Here is a 17,623-nt window from a genome sequence, read left to right as displayed (position 1 = left end):
ACATTTATAAACCATATTCCATTCCAGCCATTACAATGAGCCCGTCCTCCTATAGATCCTCCCACCAGCCTCCCCTGCTGTTATTACATTATTGTGTTTTAGCCTAGAAATGGCTTAGACTACAAGTTGTGGTATGAATGAGCATGAATCATTTCAGTGTGTGTGTGTGTGTGTGTGTGTGTGTGTGTGTGTGTGTGTGCGTGTGTGCGTGTGTGTGCGTACGTGTGTGTGCGTACGTGTACGTGTATGTGTGTGTGTGTGTGTGTATGTGTGTGTGTGTGTGTGTGTGTGTGTTTGTGAATTAGCACGCACGGACATGGATTGTGTAGGGAGGGGACACGCGAGCAACTCACACAACAGCGCATTGTATATAGCTGCATCCCGCGGATGCACGTGGGGAAGCTTCTGATTTCTCATCTGCGGAGAGCGGATAGGAAAGTAGGGACCAGGCGAATAGGACGTTCTTCTGCATGCAGCCTCGGCGCAAACAAGAAGCTTGGAGAAAAACGAAAGCGCGTGTAAACGCCAATTAACGCCTTTTTATTAGCCGGAACTGTTTCTGTGCTGCTCCTTATGAATCCATGCAGTTAGCTAATCACACCAGATCACATACGGAGCACCATCTGTTCATTTTCGAGCGACAAGAAAGAGTTTGTTCTGCCAGAAGCGGATGGTTCAATCTGTCTATCCCAGATTCAGTGGACTGCGCTTCGTCTGTGGACTGATGATCTTATGTGGGCTACACAGCCGTGGGCTCATGTTTTGAAACAATGGGTCAATGCATTCGGTTGAATGTTTAGCTGTAACGTCCGTGGATGATGGCAGGGGTACACGCTTCCGAGGCTGTGTCGGGACATTTGCTAAATCCTACCATTGCAGCCTCTCCGTCACAGGACGCGACACAAATAGCGGGGTTGAACAACAATGACGCCACGGTGCTGCCTCCGACTGGCACCCGGGCATACCTGGACATTTCGGCGGCTGCCTTTGCCGCCGGGCACTCGGTCTATGGGGCGGAGGGAGTTTACACCAACGGAAGGTACATGGACCACGGGAGTCCTCGGACTGGCAGCAGCAGCCGTGACAATTCAGCCGAAAGGAGTCATGGAGGCGTGAACACACCTTGCGGCATTATGAAGGTTGGTTTGTTTTCATAAAGCCTACTTTATCAGGTCACGTCAATCAGAGGAAGCGCTTGACGGTTGCATTAATGAGGGAATCATTATCTCCTCACAGCCCACGCAAAACCACATTATGCATTCAGGTAGCCAGTGACTAGCCCTCATTGTGATTCATTCTATTGTTATGGACCCAGGGTTAGATGAACTGTTAGTGACAAAGCTGTAATAATAATAATAATAATAATAATAATAATAATAATAATAATAATAAAGGATGCTGAGTTGTTACTGTGTAACAAACTGATGGTCTAGTGCAGGGTAAACATTTAGCTGAGGAACATTTTATTATGTAGTCTGTCATTCGCAGTTAGGTTACAAGTCTCAGAAACAGTTACAATATTACAAAGAAGGTAGGACTAACTGATCCAATGCTCTGAAGTTTGCGTGATGTCCTTCTTCATGCCTTGAGGTGCTGATGGTGTGGGAAGCTGCTGCTGCGTCTGCTGCAAGGTTAGGTCACCAAAGTTGAAATAAAGGTTGTCCTCTGCTATGAGCAGAGGTTATGACATTCCCTCCCTGGATAGTGAAACATGCCTCTATAGTCGAACTACACTACTGTTCCAATAGACTTGTAAGTAGAGTACTATGTAAAAGCAAAACAAACAACACAAAACTGGCAATGCTATTTAAATCGTACGCAAAATAGTTTGTTGACCATTAAGATGAGGCCTATCCACAAAGTCTGGGCTCCTCCAGGGAATTTAAAAAAAAAATGATATGCCTACATATTACAGAGAACATGTCTGCCTTTAGTCACTATTTCCCCCAAGGCATGTCTCATGTCTCCTACTCCAGGATGTATCCAGTCAGATCGTGTAGCATGACAGAGACAGACAGACGGTGTACTGAGGGGCCTTGTGGAGAAGCTCTGTGGAGGTGGGAGCTGTTGGAGAGAGAGAGTGGCATTCTGTCATTATGAGCCAGTTTGCTTAGCAACTGGCCTAAAACCCTAATTCTATCTATTTCCCCTGTTATTAAATTCCCTGTGGATGTGTGGGTGAATAAATCCAAACACTGCCTCCTCTCTGGTTTGATGTGCTTCTCTGAGGTGTAGTGGAATCCTGAGAAAATGAACAAGTCCCTGAGTGTTGCTTCTCTTCACCCCAGGATGTTTTGCTCTATTGGTGAAAAGCAGGGTTGTTCTTCCAGGAAATTCCATGGAATAGTATCATACGAGGCTAAGGCCTAAATCTCTCCACCCCAAACCACTCTCCTTCCCTCCAAAAGAACTGGAGCAATCTACTGATGTTCATAAGTTCAAACTTCATAACAGAAATATGGTAAGAATGCAGAACGTATCATGTTGTCAACATGTTCTAGGTCTCAAATCCTCTAAAGCTTATTCTCAGAATGTATTGTCCTGTTCATATGGCATTGTATTGCTATAATTATAAGGCTTTGTTGTAATATTTATTGTTTTCTTCTGTAAGTCTGCTCAGCTGTATGGCAACATTGAACTCTCACCCACTGTTGCTATTGGAAGGACCAGGATGCAAATATACCATGATAGAACCAGTAAAGAAGACTCATTCCTTCCCTAGAGTAATGCATCTATAACGTAGAGACTGACCCAGTCAGATAAGAGTTAGTTGTCCGTATGGCTTATGTGATTCACGTTGAGGAAAGTTCACCACTGGATTTGGGGTCAACACTTTGAATGCCAGGCGTAGAATGCCAGTTGACAGACAACTCACCAGAGGTTATAAGTGTGTGACTCTGTCAGGGTTGCGTGTGATAACCCAATTAGAAAACCATGTCCACTTTTAGCAGAGCATCAGTGTAATGAATACTCAGGGAGAAAAATATGTAGATTCACGCGCAGAGCACGGCAGGTGTTTATTTCACCTTCGCAGAAGGCAGGAATCGTGGTCACAGGCAGGCAATGGTCATACACAGGTAGGCAAACAGGCAGGTGAAACAAAACTAGAACAGAAAACTATAACTGTTTCTCACAAACGAGCTAGAAAAAGGCTTAGTAGAGTCAAAATGAACAATACCTCACAAGGCACAAACAGAATGAACTGAACTAAATAAGGAGCTGATGAGACCAGGTGAGTAACTAACACAGGTGAAATCAATGAACAAAAAATGAAAGACAGGGCTACGTTCAAGAACACAAAGATACAGGGCTACGTTCAAGAACACAAGGAACTAAGAAAATAAATACAGAACCTTACAATCAGAGCATCATTGTCGTTTCCTGTTCTCATTCCAATATGGATGTGTTGGTCCTACAGCACACTGATGTCCGCTTCTATTCCTGTATGTCCCCTAAAGGCCTACACCCATCCTTGGGCGTACAAGAGGTGTCTCTCTCAATGTGATTATTGGAATAGGTTAGTACACTCTGTACGTGTGGAATTGTGACTGTGCTCCCCCATATCGGGGTTAAAGGGTTAGTGTTAGTGTTATGGAATCGTATCACAGAACAGTTAGGGTTAACAGTCCTTTTAGATAGACTCTGCTGCAAATGTAGCCAAGAAGGCATGTTCACTCATAGAATCAGAGAGGAACGTCACAACACAATGAACTTCATCTTCAGTCACAACATGGGGAACACACTGATAGAGAGTGGCATGATGGGAATCTGGGTCAGCTATCCTGTAGTAGAACTGGGTGATAAGGACAAAAATCCATATTGTGATAAATTGCCTGAATTGATGTGATAACGATAAATAGAACGATAGTTTATAACATTCATGTTTACAACAAGTTCACTGCTGTAGTCCATGTGTAGCGCTGCCGGAGCTTCCATACCCACACACATGTTTCAGCAGCATGAAAGATGAGCTGAGGGGTCTGAGGTGTCTAAAGGGGGGAGTGGGGTAGAGAGGCAAATTAGCAATTACAGCATTGTGCTCATTAAAGAGATATTCTGGTGAGAGAGGACTGTAGATCGTAATTTTTTTAAACCTCCCGTTTGGACAATGTATGGCTCATACATGCATAATAAAGGATCTACAGTCCTCTCTCAGCAGAAAAAGGCACAGAATCCTTACATTCTAACCTTCCATCATTTGGTGCATGAGATCTACGTGCTCGTTCCAGTCATGTAGTGAACGCTCTGAAGCAACAAAGATTGCCTGGCTGCATGGTCTTACCATTAGTTATTTTAATAAGAGCGAAATACATGCAATACATAGATCAAATCCATACATCATAAGTTAGAAAGAATTTGAAATTAGAAGCTAGATCTATTAGACCTCGGTAGTAGTTTAATTTGTCTCTTTCAATACATTTCTCTGGAAACCAAGCAGAAAATGATGTGCCCTAAAGATGGCATTGTAGCCAGACAAATGCATTGGAATATGATTGTCAACCCGATCAGAAACACTATGCTCAGAACCTGCATCTCCTAAATGGTGTCGCTGGTGTATAATTTTTTTGTTGTTCGAATTTTGGAATTTATTGTGCAATAGGCTAAGGTTTTTACCAGGCACGTGCATCCATCTATTTTTCCCGCTTGCGAATCACGACTTGATGCGCTCAAAAACATTTCTCTGCAAACTTTCACCCACTTTTTAGATAAGAAAATATCACCTCACCTTTCTGTATCGACCATCCATCCAAATCAAATAATTCCATGTGTCCACATTTAGTCCTTATTAAAGTTCACACAGGTATTCCATGATATGGGGTAATAATCCAACACGGCAGTTGATTGTCAGCGATCATCATTCATCATGTAGGCAAATGCTATATAAAATCAATACACCACTTTCAAGGAGTAGGATATTTGATGCAAACGTATAACTTTTCCATTGTATAAAATTACATTATCACAATCGCTTGCTTGCCATACTAGTCTGAAGCAACAAGGGGAACTAGCCACAACCGAACATGAGGGACAATGTTGATTGGCAGGTGGAATGATGTCCAATGAGGTTGCAAGGTTAAAGTGGGAGGCGGGATCAGATCGGCACAGCATTGTCCAGTGAGGTTGCATGCACACCACATGAACACCACAGAGTTTTTTTCACTGTCTTTGTACACACGGTGCATGGGCTCGAGAGCAATTACTTGATGACGTTGTACACAATTGTGCAACATTTTCAGGGACCCTTTTTGGCTCTTGGGTGCTGCTTACAGAACTACTGGCTAAAACGTATGCAACACTTCCTGAAAATCTCTTTAACACATTAAAATGGCCTCCTGTAGGCATGAAGGCTGTGGCATGAGGGGGCTTAGGAGGGACCAGCGGAGCAGTGGAGAACCCATCTGTGTCTATATCGTTGAACCAGCCAAATCCTGCAAGGTTGTCACCCCCTTGGTGTGGTGAGTGACTGTCCCGTGGTGGGAGGGAAGGGAAGGGAGGGCGTCTAAAGTGGTTGGAGGGGACGGGGACAGGTTGAAGGGGGATGTTCCAGTCTGGTTTTGTAAGCAGGTCTGTGGACAGCTGCAGGCTCCTGCCCTGCCTACCTCACTCTGGCTGGCTTTTGGGAATACGGCTGTGTGCCTGCCGGCCTGCCAGCACAGACTGAGAGAGGGATAGGAGGGATCTTCCCCCAGCTTGTTGTGACCATATCACAGCTCACCAAAATGGGTTTATTTATCTCTCCCCTCTCCCTCCCTCCCACCCTCTATCTCACGCTCTGAGGGGTTCTTGACCTATGGAGCAAACAAAAGGTCAAAGTCTTATTCAGAGCGGTTACTGGAAAGATGAACATGGTCAGCATGACAAAAGCAGAGCTAAAATATGACGGGATAAAATAATAACAGACGTTATACAGAGTAATACACATAACCTTAACCATAGGGCTTTGTGGTCACGGAGCTAGCTGTTGGGACCTACCATATAGCCCTACTGCATGGCACCACACCACCACTCCCCTCCCACTCTTCACCAACTCCTCTCCCCAGTCAGTCACTGAGGGGCAGGAAATCAGCTCACCCTGTCATTTATTAAACCCCCTTTCCCCTCTAAAATAACTCAGTGTGTCATACTTCTGCTCTCACTCACTGTGGAACCGGTTGGCTAACAGTCTGGCTAACAGTCTGGCTAACAGGCTGGCTAACAGTCTGGCTAACAGGCTGGCTAACAGTCTGGCTAACAGTCTGGCTAACAGGCTGGCTAACAGTCTGGCTAACAGGCTGGCTAACAGTCTGGCTAACAGTCTGGCTAACAGTCTGGCTAACAGTCTGGCTAACAGTCTGGCTAACAGGCTGGCTAACAGGCTGGCTAACAGTCTGGCTAACAGTCTGGCTAACAGTCTGGCTAACAGGCTGGCTAACAGTCTGGCTAACAGGCTGGCTAACAGGCTGGCTAACAGGCTGGCTAACAGTCTGGCTAACAGGTGTTCAGCTCTCTATCCTGTACCAGTCCTGGTCACATGGCTCTATAATACATTAGTCAAGCACTTAGAGAGTGTGAGAGTGAGATTAGTTCTCTATGTCTCTCTCTCTCTCTCTCTCTCTCTCTCTCTCTCTCTCTCTCTCTCTCTCTCTCTCTCTCTCTCTCTCTCTCTCTCTCTCTCTCTCTCTCTCTCTCTCTCTCTCTCTCTCTCTCTCTCTCTCTCTCTCTCTGTCTGTCTGTCTGTCTGTCTGTCTGTCTCCTCTCTATCTCTCTCTCTCTCTCTCTCTCTCTCTCTCTCTCTCTCTCTCTCTGTCTGTCTCCTCTCTATCTCTCTCTTTGATAGAGAGAGTGAGAGAGATATGTGTCTGTTAGAGGGATAGAGAGGGGATATTTTTGAAATAGATGGCAACATTCTACAATTATGTTTTAATTAATGTTTGGGTAGGCGGTATCAGAAGAACTCTGATTTGAGTGCAGCAGTCTTACTTATTCCTTTAAATCTAGGTCATATCTAAATCCAGCTCCAGTCGTATTCAAGGAAAGAGATGATTCCAGGTTATACATATTCTGTTTTGCAGAGGGTGGGGAAACCCTGGAAACTAACGTGGTAATGTGAGAAGTGATTTCATAAGTCTCCAAACATCCTCTGGCTAGTTGACTTCGTCAACAGTTATATAGTGTGTTGTTTTACGAGCTCACATCTCTGTTCACATGAGGAGGAGAGAAAGGAATCTCATTCTCAATCGAGCATAGAATCTGAGGTGCATCTGTCAAACCATTCCCCCTGTTCTGGTGGTGTGGTGGGGACATTCCGTTCTAGACCACTACCCAATAACCACTCCCTGGCTTTGGATAAAACCCCACCCCCACCCCCCTCCGGTCATTAAATAAATAAAGCCCTTATAGGTTTACCCAGATCTCTCATAGTCTTTATCTGATAGTTTGGCAGTGCCAGAAATTCCCCCGAGCCCCAGATTGATCCCACCAATGCTGTCCGGGGTGATCATGGAATTCTTTCCCCAAACGTTGAATCCTGGGATTTACTTCATCCACACCAGGATCGGAGAAGCACCGAACTCAGTCAGATCCTTCTCAAATAACACTGATTACATGCTGAAGGATCCAGTGGGATAAGAAGCTGGGTATATTCTAGCCCTGGTGGTAATATCTATGGCTGATTAAGTGTTATTTTGGGCCTATGAGATGGTCTCTCTTACCAGCTGACTGAAAACACTACTGTCCAATAAGACTCACTCTGATGTAGTGCTGAGAGTGGTACTCAGGGGGTCTGTCTGGCTGACTGTAGGCTGTGATTGATCTTCTCTATTTAATGAATTTGTATTTGTCACATGCTTCGTAAACAACAGGTGTAGACTAACAGTGAAAAGCTTACTTACGGGCCCTTTCCAACAATGCAGAGAGAAAAATAGAAAAAGAATATAAAGATTATAATAACACGAGGAATAAATACATAATGAGTAACGATAACTTGGCTATATACAGTTGAAGTCTGAAGTTTACATACACTTAGGTTGGAGTCATTAAAACTCGTTTTTCAACCACTCCACAAATTTCTTTTTAACAAACTATAGTTTTGGCAAGTCGGTTAGGAGATCTACTTTGTGCATGACACAAGTAATTTTTCCAACAATTGTTTACAGACAGATTATTTCACTTATAATTCACTGTATCACAATTCCAGTGGGTCAGAAGTTTACATACACTAAGTTGCCTTGAAACAGCTTGGAAAATTCCAGAAAATGATGTCATGGCTTTAGAAGCTTCTGATAGGCTAATTGACATACTTTGAGTCAATTGGAGGTGTACCTGTGGATGTATTTCAAGGCCTACCTTCAAACTCAGTGCCTCTTTGCTTGACATCATGGGAAAATCAAAATAAATCAGCCAAGACCTCAGAAAAAAATTTGTAGACCTCCACAAGTCTGGTTCATCCTTAGGAGCAATTTCCAAACGCCTGAAGGTACCACGTTCATCTGTACAAAAAATGTACGCAAGTATAAACACCATGAGACCACGCAGCCGTCATACCGCTCAGAAGGGAGACGCGTTCTGTCTCCTAGAGATGAACGTACTTTGGTGCGAAAAGTGCAAATCAATCCCAGAACAACAGCAAAGGACCTTGTGAAGATGCTGGAGGAAACAGGTGCACAAGTATCTATATCCACAGTAAAACAAGTCCTATATCGACATAACCTGAAAGGCCGCTCAGCAAGGAAGAAGCCACTGCTCCAAAACCGCCATAAAAAGCCAGACTACGGTTTGCAACTTCACATGGGGACAAAGATTGTACTTTTTGGAGAAATGTCCTCTGGTCTGATGAAACAGAAATAGAACTGTTTGGCCATAATGACCATCGTTATGATTGGAGGAAAAAGGGGGTTGTTTGCAAGCCGAAGAACACCATCCCAACCGTGAAGCACGGGGGTGGCAGCATCATGCTGTGGGGGTGCTTTGCTGCAGGAGGGACTGGTGCACTTCACAAAATAGATGGCATCATGAGGAAGGAAAATTAGGTGGATATATTGAAGCAACATCTCAAGACATCAGTCAGGAAATTAAAGCTTGGTCGCAAATGGGTCTTCCAAATGGACAATGACCCAAAGCATACTTCCAAAGTTGTGGCAAAATGGCTTAAGGACAACAAATTCAAGGTATTGGAGTGGCCATCACAAAGCCCTGACCTCAATCCTATAGAAAATGTGTGGGCAGAACTGAAAAAGTGTGTGCGAGCAAGGAGGCCTACAAACCTGACTCAGTTACACCAGCTCTGTCAGGAATGGCCAAAATGCACCCAATTTATTGTGGAAGGCTACCCAAAACGTTTGACCCAAGTTAAACAATTTAAAGACAATGCTACCAAATACTAATTGAGTGTATGTAAACTTCTGACCCACTGGGAATGTGATGAAAGAAATAAAAGCTGAAATAAATCATTCTCTCTACTATTATTCTGACATTTCACATTCTTAAAAGAAAGTGGCGATCCTAACTGACCTAAGACAGGGAATTCTTACTAGGATTAAATGTCAGGAATTGTGAACTTCCGACTTCAACTTTACATGGGGTACCAGTACCGAGTCGATTTGCAGGGGTACGAGGTAATTGAGGTAGATATGTACATATAGGTAGGGGTAAAGTGATTAGGCAACAGGATAGGTAATAAACAGTAGCAGCAGCATACAGTGGGGAAAAAAAGTATTTAGTCAGCCACCAATTGTGCAAGTTCTCCCACTTAAAAAGATGAGAGAGGCCTGTAATTTTAATCATAGGTACACGTCAACTATGACAGACAAATTGAGATTTTTTTTCTCCAGAAAATCACATTGTAGGACTTTTAATGAATTTATTTGCAAATTATGGTGGAAAATAAGTATTTGGTCAATAACAAAAGTTTCTCAATACTTTGTTATATACCCTTTGTTGGCAATGACACAGGTCAAACGTTTTCTGTAAGTCTTCACAAGGTTTTCACACACTGTTGCTGGTATTTTGGCCCATTCCTCCATGCAGATCTCCTCTAGAGCAGTGATGTTTTGGGGCTGTCGCTGGGCAACACGGACTTTCAACTCCCTCCAAAGATTGTCTATGGGGTTGAGATCTGGAGACTGGCTAGGCCACTCCAGGACCTTGAAATGCTTCTTACGAAGCCACTCCTTCGTTGCCCGGGCGGTGTGTTTGGGATCATTGTCATGCTGAAAGACCCAGCCACGTTTCATCTTCAATGCCCTTGCTGATGGAAGGAGGTTTTCACTCAAAATCTCACGATACATGGCCCCATTCATTCTTTCCTTTACACGGATCAGTCGTCCTGGTCCCTTTGCAGAAAAACAGCCCCAAAGCATGATGTTTCCACCCCCATGCTTCACAGTAGGTATGGTGTTCTTTGGATGCAACTCAGCATTCTTTGTCCTCCAAACACGACGAGTTGAGTTTTTACCAAAAAGTTATATTTTGGTTTCATCTGACCACATGACATTCTCCCAATCCTCTTCTGGATCATCCAAATGCACTCTAGCAAACTTCAGATGGGCCTGGACATGTACTGGCTTAAGCAGGGGGACACGTCTGGCACTGCAGGATTTGAGTCCCTGGCGGCGTAGTGTGTTACTGATGGTAGGCTTTGTTACTTTGGTCCCAGCTCTCTGCAGGTCATTCACTAGGTCCCCCCGTGTGGTTCTGGGATTTTTGCTCACTGTTCTTGTGATCATTTTGACCCCACAGGGTGAGATCTTGCGTGGAGCCCCAGATCGAGGGAGATTATCAGTGGTTTTGTATGTCTTCCATTTCCTAATAATTGCTCCCACAGTTGATTTCTTCAAACCAAGCTGCTTACCTATTGCAGATTCAGTCTTCCCAACCTGGTGCAGGTCTACAATTTTGTTTCTGGTGTCCTTTGACAGCTCTTTGGTCTTGGCCATAGTGGAGTTTGGAGTGTGACTGTTTGAGGTTGTGGACAGGTGTCTTTTATACTGATAACAAGTTCAAACAGGTGCCATTAATACAGGTAATGAGTGGAGGACAGAGGAGCCTCTTAAAGAAGAAGTTACAGGTCTGTGAGAGCCAGAAATCTTGCTTGTTTGTAGGTGACCAAATACTTATTTTCCACCATAATTTGCAAATAAATTCATAAAAAATCCTACAATGTGATTTTCTGGATTTTCTTTCCACAATTTTTCTGTCATAGTTGACGTGTACCTATGATGAAAATTACAGGCCTCTCTCATCTTTTTAAGTGGGAGAACTTGCACAATTGGTGGCTGACTAAATACTTTTTTCCCCCACTGTATGTGATGAGTCAAAAGAGTTAGTGCAAAAAGGGTCAATGCAGATAGTCCGGGTAGCTATTTGGTTAACTATTTAGCAGTCTTATGGCTTGGGAGTAGAAGCTGTTCAGGGTCCCGTTGGTTCCAGACTTGGTCCATCGGTACCGCTTGCCGTGCGGTAGCAGAGAGAACAGTCTATGACTTGGGTGGCTGGAGTCTTTAACCATTTTTATGGCCTTCCTTTGACATCGCCTGGTATGGAGGCCCTGGATGGCAGGGAGCTCAGCCCAAGTGATGTACTGGGCTGTACACTACCCTCTGCAGTGCCTTGCGGTTGGATGCCAAGCAGATGCGATACCAAGCGGTGATGCAGCCAGTCAAGATGCTCTCAATGATTATTAATATTAAAGAAGACAGTTAATGTCTCCCCATCTCAATCACTATGATAGCCCACACAGGGGCATCATGAAAATTAAGTTGTCACAGTCTCACTCTGGATGGAGGACTATGAGGTGAAGGGGAGGCAAAGGATGAGCAGAGGAAGAGAAGGAGGGTAGATGAAGATGGATGTGGATCATGGCAGATGTCTATGGCTGATCAGTCTTCTGGGACTCTCTTGGCTGTTGATCTCCATGCCGCCATCTGTGAAACGCAAACATTTAAAATACTATATTTGGATCCAAAATTAAGCATTGACATGCAAAGGGCTCACATATTGCAAAAGTCATGCATGTGCACAAGCACGCCTATCCCAAACCAACTCTCATCCCATGTTAAAACAATCTACAGTAACAGCAGGAGACCGAAGGCTCTTTGACATGAAGTTTGATTTTTGGAGGTAACATTTTATGATAAATGAAAAGAAAATAGTGTGTACTCTGTGTTCAAAGTCCATAATGCTTGAGTCCATATTGTGGATCGTGACCACAAATACTAGCAAATGCCCATCCTCCTATCCCAGTTGAAAGCACAGTTTGAACAGTAAACAGATTTCTCTGACTGGCATTTTTTCAAGCACCTATTTTCTTGCCAATTCCTTTGAAGACAGATGCCTCTTAATATCCAATTTGAGGGTTTCTCAAATATTTGAGTACATCACAAATAAACTAATCTCAGCCGCTCAAACAAACAGAAGCATTTGGTCTCTTTGTCTGTCCCATATGGGCAGTGAAGCTTCATGCTAAAGATCCCTGTTTGGTCCTAAACCATTTACTGTGGCACCTGGCCAGGGCTTCAGAGCAGAACCATTTTTTTACCGTACTGAGAGAACAGTGAGTTCTATAGTAGATCCATGCTCTTGTTTCATGGGGGGCTCTTCTGATTTTTTTTATTCTATATCTTTCCTTTATCTGTTTCCTTGTGACTTGTGCTAAGTGAACAGGAACCTCAATCAGCCGTGTGTGAAATTGGGGCCCAGATAAAGAAGAGCTTTTTGAACTGAGGAGAATTGATTTCATTGGACACTGGGGTGTGTGGGTAGATGCCTCATTTTAATGTGCCTTACAAAGCAACAGTGATGATGCTGAAAGACAGAGGCAGTGGCAGGGACAGGGTCTTTGGTGTACAGGATTTATGTGGTCCTTTGAGGTCAGAAGAGCAGCTAGGATATCAATGGATTCTGGAAAAGTCAGTTCAAAATGTCTGTTAAAGTCTCTGAAATGAAGTCTCGATTTTACTAAAATGTGGCTGTCTGATGTGAGAAGTGAAGCGGCATTTGGTTTTAGAGTCGTTCACAGGGTGATCTACCGACCTGAGGGTTAATTGCTGCACTCTGGGCCATTTGAAATGGAGACGTAACGATGAGTATTATTCAGACTTTATCCGCTCAATATTTCCCTGGGTCATTTGGGCCACTATGGTGCTGGTGTGATGAATGAATGTGGAGGTATAGCTGCAGCAACAGCCACTCCAACAGTCTGGTCATCTGACATGTCGTTTGGTGGCCTTTCATATCTCACTTCCCCTCTCTAACTGAAGTGACTTCCTTTGATTGGATGTCTAGCTCTTCTTTTTGTTCTGTTTTGACTGAATGAAAGACATGGAAGACAGAGAGAATAAAAATGATATGTCATAAAAAGGATATGGTGGTCGATATGCTGAAGTACTACTATGAAAAGAAACCAAATGTATTTTCACAGTCTTTTTAAAGTATCAAATATGTATGACAAAGATGAGAATCCGAATTGGGATTCGTCAGAAATAATTTCCAATAAGGGCTCTTTGAGATGGTTCTCCTCCGGAAGGTTTTGTGACCTTTTAACAGTTTTAGCTTCTTCTCCCCAAGTGTAAATCTCTAGCATTACTTCTGATCGTACAGGGGTTAACTAACCTTTGATGTTTCACCCTCCCCTTCACACACTGTCCTCCGTTGCCCTCAGCTGCGTGATGTTTGTGTGTTTGATGGAATGTTGTCTAGAGATCCAAAATCACTCGAGAGCCCATTCGACGGGGGCCATGCCCCCCTCTCTTTTTCTCTCACCCCTCACCCAAGCTGGCACCGTAAGTATCCAATCCCCCCAGTAAGCTGCCAGTGGATGTCACGCCCTGGCTTTGGGGACTCTTATATGTTGAGCCAGGGTGTGTAGGTTCTATGTTTTGTGTTCTATGTTCAGTTTCTAGTTCATGTGTTTTCTAGGTTGGCCGGGGTGGTTCTCAATCAGAGGCAACGAGAATCAGCTGTTGCTTGTTGTCTCTGATTGGGAACCATACTTAGGCAGCCTGTTGTGCACTTGTGTTTTGTGGGATCTTGTTCCGTGTAGGTTTGTGTTTGTTAACCGAGGACTTCACGTTTCGTTTTGTTGTTTTTGTATTTTGTATCGTGTTGCTAGTACACTATTAAAAAGAGATGTACGCATATCACGCTGCGCCTTGGTCCAATCATTATGACGATCGTGACAGTGGAGGAGGCCTGAAACCCTGAAACCCCAGCTTCAGTCTAATCCCACTAACCAGACTCAGGGTTATTTCTTCTTCCCGCCTTAATTAAAGGGGTAGTAATGAGAGAATAACAGGTAAAACCACAGGGATTCCTCCTGGATGACCTGGCTGTGTTTGGCCAAGCAGCTGATCTGTTTGATTTGGCCAGCGGTGGACAATCTCTACACATCCACACCACTGCATTCTTATCTCCCTCTTTACTTCCTCTCTACTCCTCCCCAGGTGTTTTCCTTGTTACTGGTCCACTGAACAAACCAGCTCTGCACTTCCTTCAGGCAGTAAAGGATAGGGGGAAGGGGGGAGAGGAAAGAGGGGAGAGGATGGGGGTATTCAGTTTCACCCTGTCACTCCGCAACAGGAAGTGAGCTCAGCATCAGCTTTTCGATTGTGGTTAGTCACGTTACAGCACACATCGGCTAGTCGAGCGATATTAGCGCTAGTGACCAAAACAAAGGAAATTACCTCAGCAGTCAGCAATGTGGGCCAGATATATTCTTGAACTCAGCTACACTACAGACATACTGAAAGCGAATCATAATTGTGGGATAAATCCTTCACAAATACAATGAGCTGAGAAAAAACATAATAATAACACAGCCAGACGTTAGCTAACCATAACAGGAAGGAGGAAGTGATGTCGATGACCTTTGTTGTTCTTGACCCTGTGGTTGAGTTTCCGTGTGGCAAGCCAGGAGCCAGGGGACGATAAACAGTGAGGGAGGGAGCTGAGTGTTAGAGGGTAGAGAGGCCTGTGTCCCTACCTCTACCCAGGCCTGAAGAGAGAGTGCTATAACAGTTTTCCAGCGACAGGGTCATTCTGAAGGGCCCACTGCCCAGCCTGCCTAGTCCACAGAGTGGCAATTATAGTGCTCTCGTGCCCTGACACTGTCAGAGAGGACACTGCTCTAGTCAAGCTTAATAAACCTGTGTGTGTGTGTGTCTGTATGTTACAGAGTGTGTGTTTGTATAAGTGAGAGCTGAGAGCGAGACTTTTACATTACACAATATGTTTTGCACATAACACATTGCAGCGCAGACACTTTGGCCCTGGTTAAATACAGTGATTCTGCAAGTGTGTGTTTGTCGCTTGGAACAGAGCAAGAGAGTGGAGTGAACTGTCCTATTGATCAGGGACCCGTGGCTCTGCTGGTGCTGTGCTGCTGCTCTGTCTCTCTGTGCCTTCTCTGCTGCTGTCTCTCTGTGCCTTCTCTGCTCTGTCTCTCTGTGCCTTCTCTGCTGCTGTCTCTCTGTGCCTTCTCTGCTGCTGTCTCTCTGTGCCTTCTCTGCTGCTGTCTCTCTGTGCCTTCTCTGCTGCTGTCTCTCTGTGCCTTCTCTGCTGCTGTCTCTCCGTGCCTTCTCTGCTGCTGTCTCTCTGTGCCTTCTCTGCTCTGTCTCTCTGTGCCTTCTCTGCTCTGTCTCTCTGTGCCTTCTCTGCTGCTGTCTCTCCGTGCCTTCTCTGCTGCTGTCTCTCTGTGCCTTCTCTGCTCTGTCTCTCTGTGCCTTCTCTGCTGCTGTCTCTCTGTGCCTTCTCTGCTCTGTCTCTCTGTGCCTTCTCTGCTGCTGTCTCTCTGTGCCTTCTCTGCTGCTGTCTCTCCGTGCCTTCTCTGCTGCTGTCTCTCCGTGCCTTCTCTGCTGCTGTCTCTCCGTGCCTTCTCTGCTGCTGTCTCTCCGTGCCTTCTCTGCTGCTGTCTCTCCGTGCCTTCTCTGCTGCTGTGTTTTGAGAGCTGTTTCTGTTTTGCCTCTTCCGCCACGTGGCCTCGTTCTGTTCAGTTCCTCTAACCACACACAGTTCCAAACCCCAGTCCACAGACCTACACCATTTAGCAGCCTATTTATAAGCTGTGGTGGGGTTGCCTGCATTACAAAAATGCGCACAAAACTTTAATTTGTTCTTAAGCAAACAACCAGCATCCTCAACCAGCCCAATGTTTCGAATCAAGCCAAATGTTCTCAACCAAGGACAATGTTGTCAACCAAGTCCCTGTGTATCTTTGTGGCTGTGAAGTGAAATGTGATGGGGTTAGTGTACCATCCTGCTGTAGTCTATAGATCACATGGGCCCTCATAGGGTGGGGCCCATCATGCAGAGGGCTCACACAGTCAGTCAGTCTATTCCAGTACTTGTGTATTTACCAGTGTGGTTGATGATTGGCAGACCAGATCGTGCCAGCCACTCACAGATGGTGCCACGGCTTGCCTTGGCACAGATGGTAAAGGATGAGGAGGAAGAACTGGGACTTTGGAGGTGTGTGTATGTGTGTGTGTGTGCTCAGTCACATGTTTATTTATGCGTGCATTTCAGGACATTCGTTATCTTTCGTTAAGTGTGTGTGTGTTTGTTTTGAGTGTCTGTCTTCTTGACTTTGTGTGTATGACTCATGGTGTAATTGTAGTAACATACAGGAACTCAAGTCCTTTTGTTCACCCGACCTAGAATACCTCACAATCAAATGCCGACCGTATTATCTCCCAAGAGTATTTTCTTTGGTTATCATCACGGCCATGTATATCCCCCCTCAAGCCGATACCACGACGGCCCTCAAAGAACTTCACTGGACTTTATGCAAAATGGAAACCACATATCCTGAGGCAGCATTTATTGTAGCTGGGGATTTTAACAAAGCAAATTTGAGGACTAGGCTGCCGAAGTTCTATCAACATATCGACTGTTGTACTCAGGCTGCTAAAATACTCGACCATTGCTATTCGAACTTCCGGGATGCTTACAAGGCCCTCCCTTGTCCTCCTTTCGGCAAATCTGACCACGACTCCATTTTGCTCCTCCCTTCCTATAGCAGAAACTCAAACAGGAAGTACCCGTGCTAAGGACTATTCAACGCTGGTCTGACCAATCGGAATCCACACTTCAAGATTGTTTTCATCACACGGACTGGGATATGTTCCGGTTAGCTTGCGAAAATAATTTAGACGAATACACTGAAATGGTGACTGAGTTTATCAGGAAGTGTATAGGAGATGTTGTGCCCACTGTGACTATTAAAACCTACCCTAACTAGAAACCGTGGATAAATGGCAGCATTCGCGCAATACTGAAAGCGCGAACCACCGGATTTAACAATGGCAAGGTAACTGGGAATATGGCAGAATACAAACAGTGTAGCTATTCACTCCGCAAGGCAATTAAACAGGCAAAACGTCTGTATAGAGACAAAGTGGAGTCGTAATTCAACGGCTCAGACACTAGACGTATGTGGCAGGGTCTACAGACAATCACGGACTACAAAAGGAAAACCAGCCACGTCGCCGACACTGACGTCTTGCTTCCGGACAAGCTAAACACCTTCTTCGCCCACTTTGAGGATAACACAGTGCCATCGACGTGGCCCACTACAAAGGACTGTGGGCTCTTCTTCTCCGTGGCCGACATGAGTAAGACATTTAAGCATGTTAACCCTCGCAAGGCTGCC

The 17,623-nt window shown here is 44.8% G+C and overlaps 1 protein-coding gene across 1 annotated transcript in view; it reads left to right on the top strand.

The window, feature by feature from the left end:
- The first annotated feature begins 795 nt into the window (after positions 1-795).
- The window catches only part of LOC311104354 (inactive phospholipase C-like protein 2), a 97,742-nt gene continuing 80,914 nt past the window's right edge, over positions 796-17,623 (top strand). Inside the window, exon 1 of the mRNA XM_084146169.1 lies at positions 796-1,139. Coding sequence (XP_084002295.1) covers positions 816-1,139 — 324 coding nt within the window. The 5' untranslated portion in view covers positions 796-815. The remainder of the gene's footprint in view (positions 1,140-17,623) is intronic.

This window comes from Coregonus lavaretus (genome assembly GCF_964263955.1).
Source record: "Coregonus lavaretus genome assembly, chromosome: 28".
In the NCBI taxonomy this organism is placed as follows: domain Eukaryota; kingdom Metazoa; phylum Chordata; class Actinopteri; order Salmoniformes; family Salmonidae; genus Coregonus; species Coregonus lavaretus.
This window is presented reverse-complemented; position numbering and strand designations above follow the sequence as displayed.